We start from the raw sequence: 15588 nt of genomic DNA, 5'->3' as shown, positions 1-15588 counted from the left end.
CTAAAACACTAGCAACACAATAGAAAGATAAAGGATTTCCCAAAATTATCCTAGTAAATTTCTCTAAAAACATATGAATGGACATATCAATGCAACGCGATTGCAATCGCGTTTTTTTTTTATTGTTATTTTATTTTTTTTGTTCTAGTTCCTTCGCTATTTATATCCTCAAACACGAATCTTTCATTCTCACTCAATTTAATGGGGAAATTGTCGTTTTCTCGGTCCAAATAGTACTTTTTGTTGGAGGCTCCCATTAAATACAATGTGAAGATGTGAGGAGCCCCCACACGTGTGACGTCATCGTCTGCAACTTCCGGTAGAGGCAGGGCTTTTCTCCAGTTGCGAACTTTATCGTGGATGTTCTCTACTGAATCCTTTCAGCAAAAATATGGCAATATCGCGAAATGATCAAGTATGACACATAGAATGGACCTGCTATCCCCGTTTAAATAAGAAAATCTAATTTCAGTAGGCCTTTAAGTCAATAAGTGAATTCTGCACACCGACAAAAGCTTTCTGCACGGAAATAACAGCATGTTCAACAGATGATCCAGAGCAATAAATCATTGTATTGTCAGCATGAAAATGCATATTAGCATCAGAGAAATGTTGTTCGAGATCATTGATGTAAAGGATAAATAAGAGGGGCCCCAATACAGATCCCTGAGGCACTGCTTTATGAACAGTGACGAAATCTGAACAAAGGCGATTGTATTTAATACACTGGGTCCTGTTTTCTAAATAATTTGAAAACCAAGCGATCATGAGTGGGAAATGTTGCTTGGATTGGGTCATATAATACACCCTTTGCTCTGATTGCTTTTGCGCTCACTCTTGGCATTCTCTTGATAAGCTTCAAGAGGTAGTCACCTTAAATGGTTTTGACGTCACAGGTGGGCTTGAAGCTCATCGAGAGAATGCCAAGAGAGTGCAAAGCAGTAATCGGAGCAAAGGATGGCTATTTTGAAGAAACTAGTATATAAAACCTGTTTTCAGTTATTTCACCTATTTGTTAAGTACATAACTCCACATGTGTTCATTCATAGTTTTGATACCTTTAGTGACAATCTACAATGTAAATAGTCATGAATATAAAGAAAACACATTGAATGACGAGAAGGCGTGTCCAAACTTTTGGCCTGTACTGTATGTATAGTTACTTTACATGCAGTCAGCATTCAGCCCTCGACCAAATTTTTTTAGCCCAATGCGGCTCCCAAGTCAAAAAGTTTGGACACCACTGCCGTAAATATCCACTATAAAAGTTAATACTGTACATTACTATTACATTATTTTAAAAACTACAGTAGTTATTCGTAGGATTACTTTTTAGTGTTGTTACACAATGTTTCTTAACTAAACGTTTGTTTCTATTTTTTACAAGGCATGTAACATGTTAAAACTGTGCTGTTTTGGGGGGAGCAAGTCACAACTTTTCATTTGAATGGGCGATGTCGATTTGAGATGAAAGTGTTATTTGTTAAGAGCTCTGTCACAGAACCAATTAAGATGGCAAATTGAAGTATTACTGCATTTGCTAATTCAATGCTGAAAAGGGTTACTTAAATAAAGTTGCATGAGGTGTGCCAATACAGTGCAATAGTTCAATATAATGGTACAGATGATGGACTTTATCATGATGTGTTAAATACTTCTGCTAATGTGTGTGGCCATGAATAGAAGGCATGCAGGAGTTGAGGTTGCCTGTTGATTTTTGACGTCATCCATGTTGTGCAGCCTTTAATCCAATCAGAGTTTAATCCGAGTTCATCCTACATCCAGAGAGAGAGCGAGAGTAATGTACAGGAAAAGGCAGCAGCGATGTGAGGGCAGCAGCACAAAACAGCTGACCATGCAGCAACATGCGTTGACATGTGACATACAATTCGGTCTCATTTGTCCCTCAGCTCTGGTCCATCCTCGTCTGACAGCTGCTTCTTCAAGCCTTTGTTGCCAGGGATACTTCTCCATGGAGTTACACTCCCACATGTAGGGGCGGGCCTTCAGAGAGAGGAGACCCTCAGGTGTATGGAGCGGCGAGGACTGAAGAAGGGCAACACCTAGCTCGGAGATAAAAGTCAGCAGAGAAAAAGGTAATTAAGACATGAGGGAAAGTGTCGTGCAAAAGTTCTGCATTCTCATGTGTGCTATTTTTGTTGTTGCAGAATGGGGTATGACTTGGAGAGGTTTGTGGGCTACGTGAACGAGGGGCTGCTGTGCTGTGTGTGTCGAGACGTGCTGGAGCGGCCCCTCCAGGCGCCCTGTGAACACGCCTTCTGCAGCGCCTGCATCAGCAGCTGGCTGCTTCATTACCACACCTGTCCAGAGGATAGACAGCCACTGGATGTGGGCGGTCTCAAACCTCTTTACAGGTGAAGCATACCTTCCATTGTTGTCATATCTCACTTCATCACATCATTGCATGTGTGTGTGTGTTTTGGCAGGTACATGCGTAATGACCTGAGCCGTCTGCAGATCCGTTGTGTCAATGCAGGACACGGATGTGACGCCGTATGCCCGCTGGAGAGTCTGCATGCCCATGAGGATGAGTGCGACTACGCTTTTGTGTCATGCTCTAACCCCGGTATGGAACTTTTTGTTTTTATAACTGCATCCTTCCATCCATTTTCTACCCGTTGTCCCTCTTGCGTTCGAGGGGTTGCTGGAGCGTATCTCAGCTGCTGTACTCCCACAAATCACTTTATGATACTGTCCACAGAGATGCTTGGGTATACTTTAAAATAGTCAGATTTGCTATCCTCTGAAAATAAGTCAGTACATGTTTTAGTATGAGCACCATTGTTATCTAGCACCGCCTTATTCCTCTTTGACATGCACAGGTTGTTAATAGAATCCTCTTCCGCTCCTCCATGATGACAACACATGTGGACACTTTCTTCCTTCTGCCGAGAGGGGACCTATAATACATTGTGTCTTTTCTGACTTACAAATGTAGTTACAAAGTTGGATACTCGTGTTCAACAATGTCAACGCCTGGACTCATAAGGTTCATGCATTTTGGCGTGACCTCGCATGTAGTTTTGGTTGCTTCTTTTCGCTGGGTTTTGCAGTCTGGCTATGTTGTGATGTCACAGCAAGGTGGAAGCACTTATTTACACTCAGTCAAGCTTTAGGTTATGAGGAAACACAAAAAAAGGTAGGATAAAGTATTATTTTCATTTGATTTTGGCATTCGCATAATAACACAAATGTGTGACATAAATGTCGCTAAAAGTAGATTTTTTTTATATAGTCTAAAGTGATCGGAGCATGTGCAGGTGTGCTTAATGTTGTGACCGAGTTAATCCATACAATGTTTGAGTTCCGACAGTTCCTGGGGAAAAAGTAGCGAAGACATCCATCTTTAAAACTCAAAGCTCAGAGCGCTTTATCGTGTGTGTGTGGGTGGCATTGGGAACAAGGTGTTGAAGTGTCTTGCCTAAGGACACAACAGTCGTGACAAGGATGGCGGAAGCTGGATTTGAACCAGAAACCCTCAAGTTTCAGGCCAGCTGCTGTACCATCAGAGTCACGCCACCCGAGTGTGGTGCAAAATGTACACCAACGCATAGCCAATGCATATTTTCTAGATCAGTGTTTCTCAAACATTTTTCACCAAGTACCACCTTAGAAAAAACCTAATGACCAAAGCATAGTAGGGCTAAGTATTTTTTCTTTAAATAATGCAGAAGTTTTATTGAACAAGTATATTTCATTTTTTTGGCTACTGCACTGTGTTTCAATATAGGAAAAAAAACACTGTACTTTATTCAGGATCGAAAGTGTTTAGATTAGAATCATCATAGGTCCCCTTTAAAGATGTCCCACAGGCGCTTAACTCAGAGACATACTTGACCACTTCATCACTTTCATCTTCCTCACTTGTCATCTTGTAGGCATGATTGGGCTCCTTTATTATGTTGGATAATGTCTATACATCATCGAGTGGTCAGCTGTTTCCTTGTTCCCTGTTCATGGAAGTTTATTGCAAATCATAAATCATGCCTCTCACCTGAATAGTAGAAAAACGAGAATACAATGCGACAAGTTGGTACACTTTGACAGCCAATTTAGACCCGAGAATGGAAAGAACGAGACAAAAGGACGCTTGGTTCCACTCCCCTTTTCTTCGCGAGTATTACAAGTCTTTCTTCATCAAAATGTGAATATAGAAAGCTCCTAGCAGTTGGCATCCTAATGACAGCAAACATTGTACAGTTAGTGATGTATTATTGTGTTAGTTGGCTCTCATAAAGTCTGCAGTGAGTTTTAATCTGTAATGTTGTTGCGTTGCGTTTTTTATATGAATGTCTGCGTGTTGGCCCTGCGATGAGGTGGCGACTTGTCCGCCCGATTGTAGCTGAGATAGGCGACAGCGCCCCCCGCGACCCCAAAAAGGGAATAAGCGGTAGGAAAATGGATGGATGGATGTCTGCGTACGTTTAAAATGATCAAAATCTGTAAATATTGAATGTTACTATAAATATGCCCGTAACTACATTACATATATACTTACATTATGCATATTAAATCTTAAGAGAGGTGTTTGGATGTTTTTCAAAGCTTTATATAGCAGAATAAAGTGGCTCTCACAGGCTCCATTATAAGCGGAATTTTGATCGCATTTATGTACTATTTAGAATGCATACAAAAAAGAAAAACATATGTGCCCATGTTTTACATATGAATTGTGAATGATAGGCAAAATAAGGTGCAGTATATATATATATATATATATATATATATATATATATATATATATATATATATATATATATATATACATGAATATATATATATGTATATATATATACATATATATATACATATATATACATAAACATGTATATATATATATATATATATACATATATATATATATATATATATATATATATATATATATATATATATATATATATATATATATATATATATCGGTATATACACTGACTGCTCTAAAGGCCATCCAAGTTCCATTGTCCATTTAAAGAAGGAATACATACACTATTAAAGGTGTAGACACTGCATCTCATTTAAATGTGACTTGATTACTGTAGTGTGTAACGGTATTGTATCATAAAAGTAATTTGAGCTGTTCGAACGCAACAGGTGGCCCCTCAATCAACATGGCAACCATGATGCGTCTATGGGATTTGTTCGGAGGGCAGCCGGGGTCAACTTCCCATCATTTTTTAATGACTTTGTTTACAATGTGCCTGTTGTCTCAACATGGTTGTTGTTGTTGACAGGTGGCGAGTACATGTGTTACCTCTTTGGTAGGTACAGTATAGTGACTACCGCATGCAGAGTGGCTTGTCTTTTGTAGTGCTGCAGCATGCAGATAGTACTTTGTGTGAATGTATCTGAAAAGGCCTGTTTCTTGCAAGGTTGTCCTGCCCAGGTAGAGAGGCGTGGCTTGGAGGAGCACCTGTCCGAATGTAGCTTCTGCAGCAGAGAGTGTCCATACGGCTGCGGCCACACCCTTCTCTCCACTGAGCAGCCGCATCACAACTGTGTGGCAGAGTTGCGCACTGAAGTGGAGATGCTGCGGTGTGTATGACAAACGCCGCGTTACCTGTCAGACCTTCTGTGTGGGTTGAGCTTTGCATTTCCCACATGTTAGGGTGGAGATGCTGTGCAAGGTGGAGGAGGTGAGACGAGAGATGGAGTCTCGGTTGGACTCCCAGAGGAGACACATGGTGCAGAAAGAGTCGCAGCTGAAGAATGAAGTGGAGGAGGTGAAGGTAACATGCTGACAATCTTCCCAACAGGTATTCACTGTAGAGTACTTCCATGTGTTCCAGGGTCAAAACTGTCACATTAACCTTATAAGCTGCCATACAAGTATACAAAGAAACCGAATAATATGGTCCCAATAATGGTCCCATTATGATTCAGTTCTTTGGTCATCATGTTGCAACTCTGATACCATCTATCAATCCATCCATCCATCTTCTTCCGCTAAACCGAGGTCGGGTCGCGGGGAAGCCCAGACTTTTCCTCTCCCCAGCTACTTCGTCCAGCTCTTCCCGGGGGATCCAGAGGCGTTCCCAGGCCAGCCGGAAGACATAGTCTACCCAACGTGTCCTGGGTCTCCGCCGTGGCCTCCTACCGGTCGGACGTGCCCTAATCACCTCCCTAGGGAGGCGTTCGAGGCGTTGAGATGCCCGAACCACCTCATATGGCTCCTCTCGATGTGGAAGAGCAGCAGCTTTACTTTGAGCTCCTCGTGGATGGCAGAGCTTCTCACCCTATCTCTATGGGAGAGCCCCGCCACCCTTTCGTTCATAACCCAAAGCTCATGACCATGAATCCCGTTCCCATAAGAATGGGAACGTACCTCGTCCGGTAAATTGAGAGCGTTGCCTTCCGGCTCAGCTCCCTCTTCACCACAATGGATTGATACAGCGTCTGCATTACTGAAGACACAGCACCGATCCGCCTGTCAATCTTACGATCCACTCTTCCCTCACTCGTGAACAAGACTCGGAGGTACTTGAACTCTTCCACTTGGGGCAGGAGACCCTGCCCAACCCGGAGATGGCACTCCACCCTTTTCCGGGCGAGAAACCTGAACTCGGACTTGGAGGTGCTGATTCTCATCCCAGTCGCTTCACACTCAGCTGCAAACCGATCCAGTGAGAGCTGAAGATCCTGGCCAGATGAAGCCATCAGGACCACATCATCTGCAAAAAGCAGAGACCTAATCCTGGAGCCAACAAAACCGGATCCCCTCAACGCCTTGACTGCGCCTAGAAATTATGTCCATAAAAGTTATGAACTGAATCGGTGACAAAGGGCAGCCTTGGCGGAGTCCAACCCTCACTGGAAACGTGTCCGACTTACTGCTGGCAATGCGGACCAAGCTCTGACACTGATCGTACAGGGAGCGGACCGCCACAATCAGACAGTCCGATACCCCATACTCTCTGAGGACTCCCCACAGGACTTCCTGAGGGACACGGTCGAATGCCTTCTCCAAGTCCACAAAGCACATGTGACTGGTTGGTATAGAGCTGGTCCACAGTTCCACGACCAGAACGAAAACCACACTGTTCCTCCTTAATCCGAGGTTCAACTATCCGGTGTAGCCTCCTCTCCAGTACACCTGAATAGACCTTACCGGGAAAGCTGAGGAGTGTGATCCCATGACACCCTCCGGTTCCCCTTTTTAAAGAGAGGAACCACCACCCCGGTCTGCCAATCCAGAGGTACCGCCCCCGATGTCCACACGATGCTGCAGAGTCTTATCAACCAAGACAGCCCCACAACATCCAGAGCCTTAAGGAACTCCAGGCAGATCTCATCCACTCCCGAGGCCTTGCCACCAAGGAGCTTTTTAACTACTTCAGCAACCTCAGCTCCAGAAATAGGAGAGCCCACCACAGATTCCACAGGCACTGCTACCTCATAGAAAGACGTGTTGGTGGGATTGAGGAGGTCTTCAAAGTATGTAGTATGTATATATGTATATATATATATATATATATATATATATATATATATATATATATATGGATCATGTTTTGTTTTGTCATGTTATGTTTTTGATTTTGGACAATCAGTCACGTTTTGCACTTCCTGGTTTTGTTTGTTTCCATGCCAACCTCATTAGTTTTCACCTGTCACGTCCCTGTTCTCAGCCTCACCTGTTTTCACTAATCATCACAGCTATTTCAGTCACTCTTTTTCTTGTCTTCGTGATGATCCTTCTGTCAGGCTGGGGCTGTGGATGTTTGTACTTACATTCATGCCTGACTCGTCCCACATCATCCTTGCATCGAGGAAGCACAAACATCCACAGCCCCAGCCTGACAGAAAAGAGTGACTTAAATAGCTGTGATGATTAGTGAAAACAGGTGAGGCTGAGAATAGGGACGTGACAGGTGAAAACTAATGAGGTTGGCATGGAAACAAACAAAACCAGGAAGTGCAAAACGTGACTGATTGTCCAAAATCAAAAACATAACATGACAAAACAAAACATGATCCATAGATGTGACAATATATATATATATATATATATATATATATATATATATATATATAATCTGTCTCATTGCAGATTAGACAAACTGCTATTTTATCACACTGAACAATAAAAGGTCATATGTCCACCGATGTTGAAAAAATCAACACTTTTGAGTCTATTTTACGATTCCCCAACGATTTCGCCATTTTTTTTCCTCGTGCACTAATTGACTGCGGCGTGAGCGTGATGATGTCACTTTTAGACAATATGATTTGCCTAATGGGCTATTACACCCCGATAGTAACAAGCAGTAGAAAATGAATTGATGGAAGGGCTAGAAAGTACAGATAAAGAATCTATATTAATAAAAAATAAAAAATAAAAAACATTTTATTTTTATTTTTTACTTAATAACACCCTTGGGCCAGATTGTGGACGCTGGCGGGTGGTAGTTTGGGGACCCCTGTGATAGCATATACACTCAATGACTGCTATTATTAGCTAACAACACCTAAAGTGAATGCGCGTGCATGTGTTATGCACGCATGTAACTACATAAACTATGATTTACCAGAGCAGCTAGGAGACCCCGTGAGTAACAAGTGGTAGAAATTGAATTGATGGTCTAGAAAGGACAGATTAAAAAAATAATAATTCAATTAAAGCTGCAAGCAGCGATGGACGGGACCGACTTTTGCTGGTGTTTCCTGCCTTTATCCATTCAACATATCTTTACCTGCACATTACCTACCTTCCCTGCATCCCGGGGTCACGCTGGTGCTTCTTTCTGTCACCCATACACGGTGGTGCTTCCTGCCATCACCCAGGCAACATATTTTTACCTGCACATTACCTACCTTCTCTGTATCCTGGTGTCCAACTGGTGCTTCCTTCTTTGACCCAGTTAACATATCATTACCCGCACAGTACCTACCTTCTCTGCATTGTGTGTTCACGCTGGTGTTTCCTGCTTTTAAGCGGCCATCTTGAGACGGCAGCAGCGCAGCAGCATCAGCGCAGCTGTTCTTTGAAGGCTCGTAAAATCAAAACCTGAGCAGTTATTAAAACTATTTTCTCAACTTTTAATCAGAAGGGTTCAATCTCTTTCCTGTGCGAGTTTGAAGCCGACACAACAAACGCGCTCAGAGGAGATCATGTTGGAAAAAAGGTGATGGGTTTTTACAAAACTTTTGTTTTGAAGGGGTAATTGCCAACTTCCTGTTGATTATTGTTGAAGGGTGTAATTGAATGAAATGTAGGTCTAAGTGAGACCTACATAGAGGTTTTTGTTTCATATTTCTACGACATTCCTACCGGAAGTTACAATCAGTTTTGTCTGTGTTTTCTTCCTAGGAGCAGTTTTGTCAGTGTTTTATTCCTAGGGGGCGCTAGAGCGCAGTTTTGAGTTTTGGGCTGTTTTTTTTTATTAGATCGCAATTTTCGCCAGTCCTGATGTGTGTGTCCAGTTTGGTGAGTTTTGAAGCATTTCAAGGGGGTCAAATTACAGCTCAAAGAGGCAAAAATGACATTTTTTTAGGAAACATTTGTTTTGAAGGGGTTTCTGCCAACTTCCTGTTGGTTTTTGCTGAAGGAGGTCAGTGTATGAAATCTAGGCCTACATAGAGATTTTTGTTTCATGCCTCTACGACATTCCTAACGGAAGTTACAAGCAGTTTTGTCTGTGTTTTTTCCTAGGGGGCACCAGACCGCAATTTTGAGTTTGGGGTTTTGGTTTTTTGATTAGATTTTGCAATTTTCGCCAGTCCTGATGTGTGTATTAAATTTGGTGAGTTTTGAAGAATGTCAAAGGGGTCAAATTACAGCTCAAAGAGGCGCGGTATAATAATAATAAAACCTTAGAAATACAATAGGGTCCTCTGTCCCAAAGGGACATTCGGTCCCTAAAAAGTTAAAAAATACTTTTTTTTTTTTTTTTTTACTCGGGTGTACCCGCGGGTCATAGTTTGGGGAACCCTGCTTTAATTCTTCTACTTTTTGGCAGTTGTACGTTTTTCATAATGTGATTTATGTAACTAAGGTGTTTACTCTAGATCAGTGTTTTTCAACCACTGTGCCATGGAAGATTATCTAATTTCACCCATTTGGGTTTAAAATATGTTTTTGCAAACCAGAAATTATTGTCGGCAAATGATATGTTGTTGTTGAGCGTCGGTGCTGTCTAGAGGTCGGCAGAGTAACCGTGTAATACTCTTCCATATCAGAAGGTGGCAGCCAGTAGCTAATTGCTTTGTAGATGTCGGAAACATCAAGAATCAGCGTGCAGGTAAAAAGGTATCTAATGCTTAAACCAAAAATAAACAAAAGGTGAGGGGCCCTAAGAAAAGTAATTGAAGCTTAGGGAAGGCTATGCAGAATAAAATTAAAACTTAACTGGCTACAAAGTAAACATTAACAGAATACTTGACGACAGCAAAAACTTACTGTGGAGCAAAGATGGCATCCACAAAGTACATCCAAACATGACATGACAATCAACAATGTCCCAACCAAAAAAAGGATAAAAAGAACTGAAATATTCTTGATTGCTAAAACAAAGTAGATGCGGGAAATATCGCTCATGAAACTGCTACAGGAAAAAACCAAAGAGAAAAAGCCACCAAAAGAGGAGCGCAAGACAAAAACTAAAACACTACACAGGATAACAGCAAAAAAGTCTAAATAAGTCACGGCGTGATGTGAAAGATGGTGACAGTACACCTACTTTGAAACAAAAGCTATAGTGATGCATGGTTGGTTATGGTTTAAAGCAGGGGTCTCAAACTCAATTTACATGGGGGCCACTGGATGCAGAAAGTGGGTGAGGCTGGGCTGCAAGAAAAGATTTCTTTAAAAAATCTAACATGCAGTTTTTAATGAATTCACCTTCTATGAATGGATTTCCCGCCCTAGCAACATACTTACCAACCCTCACGATTTTTCCGGGAGACTCCTGAATTTCAGTGCACCTCCCGACAATCTACCGGTGCAACCATTCTCCCGAATTTGTCCCAATTTTCACCCGGCCGACATTATTAAGGGCTGCCGTGACTGCACTGCCTTTAACGTCCTATACAACTACAACAGTGGTTCTCAACCTTTTTTCAGTGATGTACCCCCTGTGAACATTTCTTTAATTCAAGTACCCCCTAATCAGAGCAAAGCATTTTTAGTTGGAAATTAGAGATAAAGAAGTAAAATACAGCACTATGTCATCAGTTTCTGATTTATTAAATTGTATAACAGTGCAAAATTTTGCTCATTTGTAGTGGTCTTTCTTGTACTATTTGGAAAAAAAGATATAAAAATAACTAAAAAACATGATGAAAAATAAACATGTAATTCAATTATAAAAAATGATTTCTACACATAGAAGTAATCATCAACTGAAAGTGCCCTCTTTGGGGATTGTAATAAAGATCCGTCTGGATTCATGAACTTAATCCTGAACATTTCTTCACAAAAAAAGATATCTTTAACATCAATATTTATGGAACATGTCCACATAATCTAGCTGTCAACACTGAACATTGCATTGTTGCATTTCTTTTCACAGTTAATGAACTTACATTCATATTTTGTCGAAGTATCATCCAATAAATATATTTATACAGCATTAATGAATCGCTGCCATTTTTTAGAATATTTTGAATTAATCTTACCTGTTCTTTGACATATCTTCACGTACCCCCAGGGGTTCACGTAATTTCAATAAAAGAACTACTGTTCAACGGCTTATCATCGCGGACGCTTTTACATCACACAACCATAGTGACAGCTTTGCATCATGTTGTGTAAGACTTGTGCAGTACAATATTAGTGGCTGCAAGACGTACTTGGTCAACAGCTATACAGGTCACACTGAGGGTGGCCGTATAAACAACTTTAACACTGTTACAAATATGCGCCACACTGTGAACCCACACCAAACAAGAATTACAAACACATTTTGGGAGAACATCTGCACCCTAACACAACTTAAACACAAGAGAAAAAATACCCAGAATACCTTGCAGCCCTATCTCTCCCGGGCTACATACACCACCTCAACCGACGCAAGTAGGGAGAGTGGGGGTGTGGGGGGTTGGTGGTAGCGGGGGCATGTATATTTTAGCCCGGAAGAGTTATGGCTGATGGGATTCTGGGTATTTTTTCTGTTACGTTTATGTTGTATTACGGTGCGGATGTTCTCCTGAAATGTGTTTGTCATTCTTATTTGGTGTGGGTTCACAGTCTGGCACATACTTGTAACAGTGTTAACGTTTTTTTACGGCCACCCTCAGTGTGACCTGTGTAGCTGTTAATCAAATATGTCTTGCAATATAACACGTGCTTACTGCATAGCCATTTGCAACATTTAATGGGGCTTGCATGCTCTCTATACAGGATGTAGAGGCCGCTAACGGTAGCACCATTATGGCGCCCCCTGAATACTGTTGTTTGGGTAAAGATGGTCAGGAATTTCGGGAAAATGGTTACCCCGAAATTCAGGGGGACTCCTGGGAAAATTGGGAACGTTGGGAAGGATGTAGCTGTCAAGCGCCGTTTATATTAAACTCGCAGGCCGCACCAACATTAAATTGTCATATCAAAGTGCGGGCCGCAAAATAAGGTCTCGCGGGCCGCATGTTTGAGACCCCTGGTTTTAAGTCATATCCAACAATTGCGACAACGACTTTTAACTGTGAACTGAGTTTTTTTTTTTTCTTAATTCTGCTCCTGGTGTGCCTCCGGATTTTTTCAACGCAAAAAATGTGCCTTGGTTCCAAAAAGGTTGAAAAACACTGTTCTAGATGCAGTCAGTAATTCAGGTATACTCGTGGTGTTCCTGAAGGTTCCATTCTAGGTTCTCTCTTTTTCATGACGTTGTTCAATTCATAAATCGTGTGATACTCACAGTTTTGCAGCAGATTCCTAAAATCCTTAAGAGTGTTGTCATAAGGAAGATCCTTCGACTAGGTTTTATGCAGAAGGTCTCTAAACAGAAGTAACTCTGACAAAATAAGACTAAAATCAAATGTTCGCTGAAGAGGATGCTGGTTCTCCAGTATACAAAACAAGGCTAGAAGTGAAGGGAGATGTGGTTTATATACTGCATGTATAAACCTGCATCTTTATTTGATTTGAGAAAAGGTTTTAACAACTCCCAATTTTTGCTATTAAGGGCCAGTTGTCCTGTGTGATGGCGGACATGCGTGCGCTTCTTGGAGCAGAACGCCTAAGGAGACAGGAGTTGGCAGAGGTGGAGCTGGAGAAGCAGGAATTGTTGGAGCTTCTCAGGGACCTACACCCTGCCAAGAGTCAGCAGTCTGTGAACCAGGTGGGCAGAGAGCACCTTCAGGAGAGTCCTCATCAGAGCCCTGCAAGGGAAGCCACCTACGAGTCTTTGAGGCACCAGAGGAGGGAGATTTCGTTCAATCTTTCCAGTCCATCACTTCAATCACCGTTGGATGCATCAACTTATCCTGCTTCGCCTCAGCCGAGCGATGGAGCGCGCAGGAGTGGAACCAGGAGTGTGACGCTGGACTGCATCAAGAGGAAGAGTAGGGAGGTCACAGTCATCTGACAAGACTGCAATGAAGATCAGCCAAATAAGGACACATTTGAACTGCAAAACCAGTGAAATTGGCACATTGTGTAGTTCGTAAATAAAAACAGAATACAATGATTTGCAAATCCTTTTCAACTTATGTTCAACTGAATAGACTGCAAAGACAAGATTTTTAATTTTCGAATTGAGAAACATAATTTTCCCCCCCAAATAACCGTTAACTTCGAATTTAATGGCAGCAACACATTGCAAAAAAGTTGGCACAGGAGGATTTTTACCACTGTGTTACATGGCCTTTCCTTTTAACAACACTCAGTACACGTTTTGGAACCGAGACCAATTTTTGAAGCTTTTCAGGTGGAATTCTTTCCCATTCTGGCTTGATGTACAGCTTGAGTTGTTCAACAGTCCGGGGTCTCCATTGTGGTATTTTAGGTTTCATATTGCACCACACATTTTCAATGGGAGACAGGTCTGGACTACAGGCAGGGCAGTCTCGTACCCGCACTCTTTTACTATGAAGCCAAGCAGTTGTAACACGTGGCTTGGCTTGCTGAAATAAGCAGGGGCGTGCATGAAAAAGACATTGCTCCAAAACCTGTATGGGGACCAAAGTGGTGACCCTCGCCCCATCCTTGTTTGTGGATGACTGAGCATTTCATAGACGCTGCTTTTACACCCACTCATGTCATCCACCTGTTCCAAATTAGCCTGTTCACCTGTGTGATGTTTCAAATAAGTGTTTGATGAGCATTCCTCAACTTTCTCAGTCTTTTTGCCACTTGTGCCAGCATTTTTGAAACATGTTGCAGGCATCAAATTCCAAATGAGCTAATGTTTGTAAAAAAAAAAAAAAAAAAAAAAAGTTTTCCAGTTACAACATTGAATATCTTGTCTTGGCAGTCTGTTCAGTTGAATATAAGATGAAAAGGCTTTGCAAATCATTGTATTCTGTTATTTAAGATTTACACAATGTGCCAACTTCACTGGTTTTGGGTTTTGTGTAAAAGTCATGGGTGAGGTGCTATGGTATGTTGGGAGTCGATACTTGGAGCAAAAACCGTTTTTGTGTTTGAAAGATTTTGCGTCAATCCACTGTAAAGGAATCGTTTTACTGGAGATGAATATGAATAAACTTATAGGCTCATTTTTATTGATTAGTGTCACAAAAAGTAAAGTAATGCTTCTTGTAGTTAACAAGTAACTATTCATAAAGCAGCAGAAACATGTCAGTTGTAGCTTGTAAGGGTTGAGGAGAAAAATCATAACTATACAGATAACATTTTTATATATTTACTAATACCAAAAATAATACACATTAAAATACAATTATGTTGTATGCTCTCAAGGGCCAATTTTCACATATCTTGGAAAGAGCACCATAATTTTCTATACTTTAATTAGCATCCAGTAGTTCTGAGTGCCTGACAAAAGGTTAAATTTTAATTCGAAAAACTGTAAAATCAAATCAAAATTATTGTTAAATATAATTCAGGTAATGAGTGCCCAACAAAAGTAAATTAGGATGGATAAAACAATATTAAATACAATCCAAAATGATTTTTTTTCCAAAGAAATGCTTCAATTAAAAATAAATCTTGTAAGGTACTATAATCATTTTCTAAGGTTAAATAGTTGAATTTTCAAGTATTTTAAGCAGTGAGTTCCTAAAAAATGGGGAAATGAGAAAAATGTCATCCATCCATTCGTCCGTTTTCTACCGCTCTACCGCTACAATCGGGCGGAAGGTGGTGTACATCCTGGACAAATCGCCACCTCATCGCAGGGCCAACACAGATAGACAGACAACATTCACACTCACATTCAAACACTAGGGCCAATTTAGTGTTTCCAATCATCCTCAGGTGCATGTTTTTGGGAGGTGGGAGGAAGCTGGAGTACTCGGAGGGAACACACGCAGTCTCGAGGAGGACATGCAACCTCCACACAGAAAGATCCCGAGCCCGGGATTGAACCCAAGACTACTCAGGACCTTCGTATTGTGAGGCAGACGCGCTAACCCCTTTGTGGTTTCCTTCCGGGTACTCTGGAAGGAAACCAC

At 41.4% G+C, this 15588-nt stretch overlaps 1 protein-coding gene across 2 annotated transcripts; it reads left to right on the top strand.

Annotated features, from left to right (window-relative positions):
- Positions 1-1758: 1758 nt before the first annotated feature.
- On the top strand, positions 1759-14357 carry rnf41l (ring finger protein 41, like). 2 transcript variants are annotated; one of them, XM_061915669.1, is made up of 7 exons: positions 1759-1826; positions 1911-2096; positions 2169-2375; positions 2448-2587; positions 5394-5556; positions 5630-5750; positions 13140-14357. In XM_061915669.1, exons 3-7 carry the CDS (start codon positions 2170-2172, stop codon positions 13539-13541), a joined length of 1032 nt encoding a protein of 343 aa, XP_061771653.1. In that variant the 5' UTR covers positions 1759-1826; positions 1911-2096; position 2169; the 3' UTR covers positions 13542-14357. The 2 variants fall into 2 exon arrangements, with proteins under 2 accessions (XP_061771653.1, XP_061771654.1); XM_061915670.1 differs by having other exon boundaries at positions 1775-2096; positions 5630-5744.
- The last annotated feature ends 1231 nt before the right edge of the window (positions 14358-15588 follow it).

Source organism: Nerophis ophidion, linkage group LG11, assembly GCF_033978795.1.
Source record: "Nerophis ophidion isolate RoL-2023_Sa linkage group LG11, RoL_Noph_v1.0, whole genome shotgun sequence".
Lineage (NCBI taxonomy): Eukaryota > Metazoa > Chordata > Actinopteri > Syngnathiformes > Syngnathidae > Nerophis > Nerophis ophidion.
This window is presented reverse-complemented; position numbering and strand designations above follow the sequence as displayed.

What these genes read in the sequence shown, in the direction of transcription:
- rnf41l (XM_061915669.1), top strand. Translation starts at nt 2,170, where the DNA reads ATGGGGTATGACTTGGAGAGGTTTGTGGGCTACGTGAACGAGGGGCTG. An exon ending in GGTCTCAAACCTCTTTACAG is followed by an intron (nt 2,376 to 2,447) that starts GTGAAGCATACC and finishes GTGTTTTGGCAG; the next exon opens with GTACATGCGTAATGACCTGA. An exon ending in ACTGAAGTGGAGATGCTGCG is followed by an intron (nt 5,557 to 5,629) that starts GTGTGTATGACA and finishes CCCACATGTTAG; the next exon opens with GGTGGAGATGCTGTGCAAGG.